The sequence below is a fragment of the Bombyx mandarina genome, chromosome 10 (assembly GCF_030267445.1).
Source record: "Bombyx mandarina strain Sakado chromosome 10, ASM3026744v2".
NCBI classification, from domain to species: Eukaryota; Metazoa; Arthropoda; class Insecta; order Lepidoptera; family Bombycidae; genus Bombyx; species Bombyx mandarina.
The window spans coordinates 1,721,830-1,734,071 of NC_143217.1; the positions used below are offsets into that span (position 1 = coordinate 1,721,830).

The window sequence follows — 12,242 nt, forward strand, 5'->3', positions numbered from 1 at the left end:
ACAAGTAGAGTAGAGTCTCTGTTCAACACTAGGTGAATCAGACTGAAAATGATGATGATTATGGGATCGGTTGTCTTTATAAACTTAGTTTTCAAGTTAATCTGTATTTCCTAATCGTTTTCACATCACAAGGTATGTTAATATCGCCCATTTATTCTTGAAGACATGCTCATTCACAGGTTATTGGTAAACTATATTAAAATGGTGATGAAATATTCATATAAAAAAAATATCTTTTAAATTGTTTAAGACTATTTCTGCCTCTTCGAGTTGCTCAGATTAATTGTTGAAGATGGTTCCGTTAAGTGTTAGTGGTGCGGTGTGCTCTCACAGCAACAAAAGTACCTAGAGATACGGCGTTCAATCACACAGTCCATTATCAGAGATCATTTGAGACTCCGGAATGGCCTTCTCTTTATAGTGTTTCCCGTATTTTATTATTTTCATTGTAGGCGGCAACACGCCATAACTCTACGATAGTAACTACTTAGTATCAGACAAGCTGTAGAAATAGTCTGTCCTAGTAAGAAGGTAGAACAATTTCTTTCAGCAATCTTCGACAATACAATTCAATCTCTCTACTGGTGGTAGGACCTCTTGTGAGTCCGCATGGGTAGGTACAACCACCCTGCCTATTTCTGCCGTGAAGCAGTAATGCGTTTCGGTTTGAAGCGTGTCGCAACCGCTGTAACTATACTGAGTTAGAACCTATATCTCAAGGTGGGTGGCGGCATTTACGTTGTAGATGTCTATGGGCTCCAGTAACCACTTCACACCAGGTGGGATGTGAGCTCGTCTATCCATTTATGCAATAAATAAAAAAATTAAAATCATGGAATATTTGAAGTGAAATTCAAATTTGACTGCGAAGCTGTATACCATTATAGAGACGAAGTCATTAAAATTCCCCTCAACGATTCCTAGTTCAGGGCAGTACGCAGAAGCCTGCAATTTGCAAACGCGCAGCTTTCCCTTTAGGAAGTGGTTGCACTCGTCTCATTATCTGTGGCTATGTTTTAGATTCCAATCTAAACGTAGTCTCTGCCTCCGTATCGGGCCGGTTCGAGGAAAAAAAATCATAATGAATATTAATTTTCCACAGGACTTCCTGTTTTCTTCGATTATAGTGGAAACAGCCCGGTGGATAATAGTTTCCGACACATAATTTGTTAATTTATATGTTGATTGTTGACGATAGACAGATAATATTACTGTTGGTACAGCGTCTTTTGGGCCCGCGCGGGTAGGTACAACCACCCATTCGTGCCGTGAAGCAGTAATGCATTTCGGTTCGAAACGTTGGTGAAGACGATGTACTGTTAAACTGAGACTTTGAACTCAAGCCTTATGAATGGTGGCGTTATTTACCTTATTAATGTCTATGGACTCCGATAACTACTTAGCACCAGATGGGTTATGACCTCGCCTCTCCATCTAAGCAATAAATATTATGTATTAAAAAGTTACAGTTAGTCATGACGCTTATACGTGAGGTCTAGTTGTTGGAAGTCGTCGTGGCCTAACGGATAAGACGTCCAGTGCGTTCGTGTTGAGCGATGCACCGGTATTCGAATCTCAGGCGGGTACCAATTTCTCTAATGAAATACGTACTCAAAAAATGTTCACGATTGACTTCCACGGTGAAGGAACAACATCGTGTAGTAAAAATAAATAAAAAAACCCGCAAAACTATAATTTGCGTAAGTACTGGTGGTAGGACCGCTTATGAGTCCGCACGGGTAGGTACCACCACCCTGCCTATTTCTGCCGTGAAGCAGTAATGCATTTCGGTTTGAAAGGCGGGGCAGCCGTTGTAACTATACTGAGACCCTAGAACTGATATCTCAAGGTGGGTGGCGCGTTTACGTCGTAGATGTCTATGGGCTCCAGTAACCACTTAACACCAGGTGGGATGTGAGATCGTCCACCCATCTAAGCAGTAAAAAAAAAATGAGCTGAAAGACTAAGACTTTTCTGCTGGCTATAACAGTTTGTCTAATATTGCTAAAACTAATTTAAATATGAAGCTGTAGTAGCATTTGGCATACCTTACTCCTAGGGTAGACGCTCAGTACATCAGCCCACCAGCGCGTCTCCTCCCTGCAGGTTCCTTTGACGAAAGTGATCCGTTCCGGCGTCGTGATGCCGAGGCTGTGAGGGTGCCCCGTAACACTGTCAGCCTCGCGGACCTCCAGGACTGATGTCATGTCGATGCTGGCTTGCGGGACCGTGTCTGGCTGTAGAACAAATTCGGTCATTAGTCATTTGCGATGTGTGTGTGACATATAAACACAATATTGTCTGTTTTTTTTATTTTTTATTATTTTATTCTTTATTGTACACACAGTTAATACAATACAATAATTGCGAAAAGTTATAAAATGGCGGGCTTAACTCAATTTTGTGTGTAAAAATTGTTTTATTATTGATAGTAATTAATTTGATGTTATGTTAGTATCTTTTCTAATTTTTGCCTAGTCGTAGACATAATTAAGACTATTGTTTAAATTGTAAAAATATTTGTTAAATTGTCATTTGAAACGTAAAATTAAAACGAAATGAATTTTTTTTAAATTTCATTTGAAAGTTATATAGAGTGTAAACCAATATTCAAACGTCAACGTCACATTAGTCGTTCGTGACCACGACAACTTTATTGTATCCGAAAAAAATGTAATGGTTATTAAAAACGCGAGTTTAAACCGTAAACTTAGTTTTGTAATGTCTATATTTATTGTATAACATCCGTTTTTTAATGGTGCACAATTGAATGGGACAATTGCAATTGGATATTTTGTAGTAGGTTTTTTTAATACCGTAGATGGGCGGACGAATCATGTGGCTACCGGAACACATGGAAATCACAAAGCCAATGCCTCAACCCAGCTTGAGACATGGTATCGATGTCTCAAACGTATTACGTAACGGCTACTCTATCGCCGAAATCGGAGCACGTGATTGCAATACAGCTCACCAAGCCGTTCCGATTCTCAATACAACCTACCACCATCATATGACGGTTCGGACAACGTTGAAGCCGGTTCTCTTGTGAATCCTTTAGCGGCCTATTCACGTACCAACACAACTAAAAGTGGTTACCATCGCCCACATACTTCAGTAATGCCAGCGGCAGAGCCAAGGCGCTGCCTACCGTTGAGTACTCTCCACAAGCCTCGTTTGAAGAAGGATATGTCATGGCGTTCGGGAAACACCATAGAGGGAAGCTCATTCTAAAGCCGGATTGTACGTGGCAAAAAAGATCTCTGGAAACGCACTGTGGATGAACGTAGTGGCTCCAGGCAGTATGGATGAACTCTACTCCAATGGGCGGTGCGATGGTAAAAACGAGATTATGGTTTCTATCTTACTGGTGGTAGGACCTCTTGTGAGTCCGCGCGGGTGGGTACCACCACCCTGCCTATTTCTGCCGTGAAGCAGTAATGCGTTTCGGTTTGAAGGGTGGGGTAGCCGTTGTAACTATACTTGAGACATTAGAACTTATATCTCAAGGTGGGTGGCGCATTTACGTTGTGGATGTCTATGGGCTCCAGTAACCACTTAACACCAGGTGGGCTGTGAGCTCGTCCACCCATCTAAGCAATAAAAAAAAAAAACATTTCCTCAGAGCAGTATATAATCCAATATGCAACCATTACTGTTCACACGAATTTTTGCGTGACGTGTGAATTTCGTTTCACAACTCTCCTATTTAACCGTCCACATTTGCAGGAATCTAATAACAAAACATATTTAAGTTTACATCAAAATCGATTATCGTAAATATAATTAAAATACAGTCAATAAACGCGCAGATAGGCTATAACGAAATGCGTAATGTTTTAAGACGCGAACTAAACGATCCGAGTAGTTGAGGCGGCGGCGTTGCTCGCTACAGACTAATGAATTCATTAATAACGAGCCCCCGTGAGAGTGCCAAGACAAATGGAACGAAATATTAAACATATATCACTTCGGTTGAACATTTTATAGCGCACCTGTGACTTTGGCTTTAATAGTCAAACGCATCGGGCATTTAAGTGGGATGTTTAGTAATTTATGTAAGACTGTTCGAACAGATGTTTGGCGGATTGATTGATTCTGACAAAACTTTGGAATCTACGTAACTATGCTACTTTATTTTGCTTACGCTAATCGCAATGGAAGCTGCAAAGGTTTCGGTAGGTTGATGACTTGATTCTTCGATTAGATTTTATTTATTTAATCAAACAAGGCGGGGAATACTCAACAGAAGTCATCGGCCGTGAAGATAGTCTCTTTTTTTTTGTTTTTTATAGTTAGTCTCACTTGTTTCATTTTTATCGAGATTATGGTTCATATCTATGTATTTGTAGATATGTATGTATCAGTGACTAATTAAAAAGAGGAACACAGTCAAATATGTTCACGTTTGCTCATGGTTGGCAGCCTGTTGGCAGGGTTTTCATGTTTCTAAGGGCAAATAATTTTATCGAACCTTTATTTTAAGGACATTAATTTCTAACCCAAATTTCCTGGTGATGTCTTCTTTCAGAATAGTGGTATAACCTGTTCCGAGACCACACGGAACGGTACCATCATCTATCCTATTTTCTCCGCAGAGCATCCTGCTTTCCCAACACACTTCACTAAGCAGTTACATTTAAGTGAAATACCTTGCAAATGTTAATATTATAATTTTTCATTAAAATTACAGTAATTAATTAATAGAGTTTTAGATCTTGTTACTTAGGTTCTATGTTTTATTTATCTAATAAGACCGTTACGTTTTATGCTAAGCGCTCAAACTATATTCGTAACGATCGCTTATTTAATAATAATCGAAGCTCGATAAGTTGGGATCATTACAATGATATACACTTTACACGTGTTATTGTTTTTTTATGTAACCATTTTTCACGTCTACGTTGGTATTTCTTAAAGGGTCACCAATTAACATCGGACGGGTCGGTTGTTTCTCGGCCTATCTACAGCATTTATCGACAAACACGCATTGAACAATAACCGTAATCTATTTGTTCTGTTGCTAATTAAGAATCATTAAGATTCTAAAGGTGCGTGTACAATTACAAAGACCTCCAGACCTTGTACGTTTGATCCCGGTTCTGTAGAGTTTAATAGCGTAGCCGCCTTCGTATAATGTAACGTTTATCACTGCCCCTGGCCCGGTGCTTATCCTAGCGGTATGTTAATGTCTCGGCCGGTTGCGTTGTGGTGTAAAATGTAAGCTTCAGAGTTTCCGACGTTTGTTGTCATCGTCGAAAAAGAGTTTTTTACAAATATTTAATTGGATTTTCTGTTATCATGGTTTTCATAAAGTATACAGAATAATTTAGTTAGTCGGACACCTGCAATGGGCACTGCACGTGGCGCGAATGGACAAGGCTAGAGTATCCAAGGGTCGCAGAAGCAGAGGCAGGTCCAAGATCAGATCTTTGGACGGCGTCGAACAACATACCAAGCAATTAGGGGTAATGAGTCATAGAAGAAAAGCCCTAAATAAATCGGACTGGGGACATTTACCAGAGAAGGCTTTAACCTAGTCGCGACAGTAATGCCCCAGTTGATGATGGTCGTAAGTATATACCGCTTATGGACATCGGCTATGGCAGAGGCATATCCAAGACGCTGCTTTGTACGGTCAATTCTTTTAGAATCTCATGACTGACCAAATGACTGGGATAACAACGAGAAGAAGGATACATATTCATAACAGACATTCATATTACATGTACTTTCCCGTGTGCGCTTATGATACCATCAGTAAAAGTTTCGGTTGTTGACGACGACTATATGCAGTGTAGGCGTTGACTTCTAGATATAATAATTAAAATGTTTAGAAGATGTTATTCAAGTTAAACGAAAATTTTATAATTGAGGGACCAACATGCATTGAAGAGGAAAAAAAATGAATTTTTACTGTAGATTTCTATAGTTTCAATTTTAGAATCTCATTACTCGTAGTTCGTTAATCGTATTCTAAAGAAAGAAATTAATGGGAATTCTATTTTCAAAAACTGTGATAGTCATTATGACATAGCACAACTAGAAAAAGTTCAAATCGCTATATGCCACAATTTATACCATACGAATGTAAGTAGACGTCAAAACATTGTGGTTGACGAGTGCAAAATAGAGCAGCCCGCATCCAAGCGAACGGGACCGGAGCGACCACGTAACGTAAACGTAACGATCACACGTAAAACGTTTTGCGGTTATCAAAGATTACAAAATATTTTTTTAGTCAATTACTTTTTTTTTTTTAATGCTTAGATGGGTGGACGAGCTCACAGCCCACCTGGTGTTAAGTGGTTATTGGAGCCATCTACAACGTAAATGCGCCTCCCATCTTGAGATATAAGTTCTAAGGTCTCAAGTATAGTTACAACGGCTGCCCCCACCCTTCAAGCCGAAACGCATTACTGCTTCACGGCAGAAATAGGCAGGGTGGTGGTGGTACCTAACCGCGCGGACTCCCAAGAGGTCCTACCACCAGTAAAAATACTTCTCCCGTTCGATATCGAAAGGCGAGCGACCACAGACCTCAAAACATCTAACGCATTCGCTGTCACTTCGAAAATTTCGCAACCACCCAAACGACAACTTTGCAATTCTGTTACAATAATGATTAATGTCGCTTACTACGACACGAACACGCACAAAACTATTTGATTTATTACGTCACTCTAGATCGCCGTAAAAGGTTTAATTCGACACATGCCGACTCGGTATTTATTTCGACACAGAATTCAGTCATAAGAACGATCAAGTGATAGTGAAAATGAATCATATGAAAATCTTATAAATTTATGTCGAGTGCGTGTGTTGCAAAACTGTTATTTAGTGACTTTGAGGATGCATCATCAGCGGATTCAAACGAAACTGTATTTAGTTACGAACCAAAAGGACCAAAAATTTATACTGTAACTATCTGACCCGGCAGACTTCGTAGTGCCTCAATCGTTAAATAAAAGACCTAAACTATTGTATAAAAAAAAAAAAGGAATCCGTCCGACGGGGGACACATCAAAGGAAAAACAAAATTGTGATTTTTATTTAATTCCAAGCATTTTCATATTTATCTACCTTTTAAACCTTCTCTGGACTTCCACAAATAATTCAAGACCAAAATTAGCCAAATCGGTCCAGCCGTTCTCGAGTTTTAGCGAGATTAACGAACAGCAATTCATTTTTATATTTATAGATAGATAGATTAATTATGAATCTTCTTTCTTCGTTTACTTCTTGATATTTTGGAACAGGCTTCACACGTACAGTCAAATTTTTATATTAACAACACGATCGATTCAAGCCGAGCCGCGATCGAAAATTATATGTGCAGATTTTTTATGAACAAGCTCCTTGGCTAGTTTCCAGCTTACTTTGTGGAAACATCAAATTTTATTATCGGAGCTTACTTAGCTTCGGGATTGCTTACAGATATTATGATTCCGCAAATAACGGTAGAATCTAGTCAGAAACGAATATATTATACAGATAACATTTCGTAATGAACTATAAAATTTACAGGGGGCGAATGTTAATTTTATATTGACGGTTAATTTTACACTTTTGAAGTATTTGAGTTGAGATTCTTACGTTTTATAGGAAATTAACAATATTAATAACCTTGTTTGAGTTCTTTTTGTCGTGCCGATATAGAAAAAATAGGTATAAACGAATTTAGCGATATTTTCACGTAACATTTATTTTTATTTTTTTATTGCCTTGGAACGTCTGATGGTCACTGGAAAAGTAGAAGGAAAACGTCCTAGAGGCCGGAGCCCCAAACGTTGGTCCGACCAGATCTCCGAGCAAACCAGCGGACCACTTAGCGCTGCACTACACCAGGCAGCTGACCGGAACCTATGGAGGCTGACAGTCGACAAGCTAAAACGGAGTCACGATCCTCAGCAATGAGGGAGCGATGGAGAAGAGAAGATTGCCCTTGTAGGTAAACTAGCCTATGGCCCACCTGATGGTGAGTAGTTACCGTCGCCCATGAACCTCAGTAATACCAGGGGCAGAACTAAGCCACTGCCTACCGTAAACATTCATTTCAGATTACTTACTGCATGTGGCAAGTGGACATTAACGTTGTGTTGTTTATGCAGTTTGTAAGATATCACGTATTCGTCCTATCACTGATAGAAAGCATGGCATAAGTTACCTTATCTCATCACAATGGAGTCCCTATAAAACTAGTTTGCATATGATACGTAATGCATAGACTGTCTCCACACTTGAGTCAACAAATTCGCGAAAATTTGATCTACTGTAATTATTATCAACGTGTGATTGTTTGCATAATGATGCATTCTCAACTCACAAAATAGTTCAGTACTAGGCGGACTGTTTATCTACATTTTTTTTCTATCTAAGCTGATGGTCTTAAGAGACCATTGAGACACAGCATAGACTTAACTAGTAGGTGAGCTCACGGGGCTCAAACCTGAAGTTGTTGCTAACAATAACCCTAGCAGTGCTTCGCAGAATCTACCACTGGATCGGAAACGCGATCCCCTGAGAAGATCCGGAGAGAAACTCAGTGGGCTTGTTTATCTACACTATTAGTCTATATAATAAATTAAAATCTATTCAACCCTGTATACGTCTGTCAAAACAACGTAACATTACTATCAAATACTTCCAATAGTTCCAATATTACTTGATCTGATCTTATACGGGGATCTTATTCAGAATTTATGTATTGAAAACTGTTAATAATATTGTTTATAGTTACCAATTATGGCGACTAGATACCACTACATTAATTACCTGTTAAGTTACATTTATGTTCAATAACTTAGTTGTGCTCTCCATTACAGAATCTAATGTTTAATATTGAAGGGGATAGATACTCTTTAATTATTCATAAATTAATGACTTTAATGCATAAAATATCGACTCGATCGTTTGAACAGAATGTAAAGAAAGCTGAATTTTAATTGAATTCTGCAAGTAAAAGATCATGCAGTAATAAATCTTAGGAGGAGCATTAAAACAATTAATCTTACAGCTTACGGAGCCCGGCCAGTTTAAGCAGATCTCGCCGCGGTTCCTGTTATTTTCGATGCGGAATTGAGTTATAGCATCGAGGGATCAGCGTTGACTGGTGCATGCAGTTAGCACATTAGAGATTTGTCACGGAGTAGGAAGGACCGTTTGTTGGCATGATTAGTTCTGTGGGAGCGACCGGTGCAAGATGCATGAAGCATGGTAAAAATCTTGAATAGCAGGAACGTTGATTTAGTAAGAAACTTTTTAAATTTAATAGTCCGAGCGATTATTAAATAACAAAAGGAATATTGTGAATGAATATGCGAAAAGGGCACTTCATCATCATCAACAGCCCACAGTCGTCCACTGCTGGACATAGGCCTCTCCCAATCCACACCAATGAGCCCGGCCTACGGCTCTCCTCATCCACTTCTTGCCGGCCACCGTTCGGAGGTCATCGCATCACCTAGCCAGGGGGTGTCCAACGTTACGTCTTCCGCTGCGTGTCTCCACTCGAGAACCCGTCTGCTCCAGCGATCGGCACATGTCGCATATTTTGTCAAATACGTTTTTTCATATACATGTAGTTTTGAGGCTTACCTACACCCATTTTATAATAATTCCAGTAATTTTCAATTGCTAATTAACACTAAAATATATCTCAAAAGTTAATATTTAAAATTTTACGCTGCTTTAGAAAATAATCAGTTTTTTTCATTTCCTGAACATTTTACATTTTCAGAGATGTGCCCTTTTCGAAACTGCATATTCAAATAGTCTATGACGACAGACCGCACTGTTAGCTCCGAGCCCCCTGCCTGTCTCCTCGGCGACGTAAGCCTGAATTTTGGTCTCATTGATGAGACAGCTGACGTGAGATACAATTGAGAATTCGACCTCACGCTCTGATATCTATGAGCGCCGGCAATCAGTCAACACCAGGTAGGTAACCGCATGTTCATCATTCTACCTAGAACATCAGCTGACTTTATCATGTAACTAGCTATTCCGTTCTACTGATATTTCACTTCACTTCTGTAAGCCTGACCACAAACTATTTGAATGGCTAACGTACTTAAGATAACGTACAATAAAACATAAGAATCTTCATTATTGAATGGCGATAGTTCTTTTACGCATACTTTCATTTATGTTGATTAACTTTTTTTGATTTGATTTGATTTGAATGAAAGCTTTCGCAGAATTGCAGTTCTCGAAGAGTTTGTGGCGACTCACTTACTCGCCACTACTTGGGCAACCGCCTTACAATTCGACAAAATCGCTGTCGCCTATGAATTCAGGCAATCATCTATTATTGTTGTTCAACACTTCGGAATCTTAAGAAACTGCGGGCAGTACACATCGATATTTGTTGTGCTACCCATCGTTCGTGTCAGTGCCTTTACTACTCCTATATGTTATTTCTTTTTCATACCACTTGTGTCATAGTTTGTTAGTGTATATTTGTATCTACAATAAACTATTCAAAGCAGTACATATTCATACTCACTGTGTAAACCATCCTTCGTGTCAGCGCCTACCTAATACAGTTAGAAGCAGAACTAATACAACTACCTCTACAAGTTCTATGATCTCGTCACCCCTAGCCACCTTTCAGAATGACGTGAATTCCACCTGTTTGGCCTTTTGTAAAACAATTTAGTGTATGTACATTTTTATTTATTGTTTGGGTGGGTGGACGAGCTCAAGCGACAATGTAAATGCCGCCACCTACCTTGAGACATGAGTTGTAAGGTCTCACTTTTAGCAGTACAACTACTGCCCCGCCCTTCAAACCGAAACGCATTACCGTTTTACGGCAGAAATAGGCAGGGTGGTGGTACCTACCCGTGCGGACTCACAACAGATCCAACCACTAGACATATTACAATTATATTATTTGGTCCAAATATATTTCTGTGTCTAGTGAAGAATAGCATCTTCACATAATAAGCATTGTCTATTGTTATCGACTGCTGTCTAGTTTTTTTTTTTTTATCGGGTGGAAATCGCTGGGTTTCCGCCCTCCACTGCGGAATGGAGGGCGGGACATGTAGGAGTCGAACTGACTAAAACCTCCTGTCGCTCAACAACCAAAGTCCAAACTTCGCATGAGACAGAACTCATGAAAAGGCAAAGAGGGAAATGTGAAGCGTTTAGTGCGGTGCATATCTCTCCCATCACCCTCTCCCTCGGGACGCCGGACCGGCGGGACTGCTGTCTAGTGCCATATTTTGTGTCGACTAGCGATTCATATACGAAGTATAGGATTGATAATAATTGTTTTTTCTAAATTTAGTAGTACATATAGCATACTTATAGTTCTATATAACTTTTTAGTCCTATTGGTGTCGCATAATCGTCAGACATTCTAGATTGTCATAAAGACAAAAATTCCCAAATTAATGAATTGTTTTCGTCATAAAGAAAAGTAGTCTTAAAAGAGAGCCCAGAATTATTTTCCTTCATTCGTCATATAAAAAGGCGATCCCAAAAGGCAATTTATAGACACTTATTCTCCCTATACAACTCCTTATCGCACTGATAAAACCCTAGCATTAAATTCCGATAAAACAATTCCAGACACTAGTTAATTCTATGGTATTTAGTTTTATCTATATGGGGTAGGAGTCGCAAGGATTGGTTGTAGCTTGATTAGGTCGTGCGTGGGTGTGGTTAATACTGACTATAAACCAGGGATTGAACACAAACGTAATTTATTCTGACGAGGAACCGAGAAATCAGGTGTTTTGAAGAATAATTTCTAAATATTTTATTTTTATTTTTTTTATTGCTTATATGGGGTGGGGGGTGGATGAGCTCACAGCCCATCTGGTGTTTTTTATTAGACGATGTTATTCTTTCACCGTGGAAGTCAATCGTGAACATTTGTTGAGTACGTATTTCATTAGAAAAATTGGTACCCGCCTGCGGGATTCGAACACCGGTGCATCGCTTCAACACGAATACAACGGACGTCTTATCTTTTAGGCCACGACGACTTCAAAAAATGCAGTTTAATGGCGAATGTTTAAGGTAAATCGTAGAAGTTTTAGTACTGCTTATTTCTGCCACGAAGCAGTCATACGCTCTAATTTGTAGGTTGAGACAACTGTTGTATAAAACAATGGAGAATTCGGCTTATATGTCGAGGTGGGTGGTGGAATTCACTTTGAGATCTACTGCATAGTGGACGGACATTGATACTACTAAATCCTCTTCATTATCATCATAATTAGCCTACA

The 12,242-nt window shown here is 39.3% G+C and overlaps 1 protein-coding gene across 1 annotated transcript in view; it reads right to left on the minus strand.

Moving 5' to 3' along the window:
* Positions 1-12,242, minus strand: part of osp (myosin phosphatase Rho interacting protein outspread) — a 309,866-nt gene that overhangs the window by 39,880 nt on the left and 257,744 nt on the right. The window contains 1 exon segment of the mRNA XM_089730127.1: positions 2,049-2,237. Within this exon segment, the coding sequence (XP_089586253.1) occupies positions 2,049-2,237 (189 nt within the window).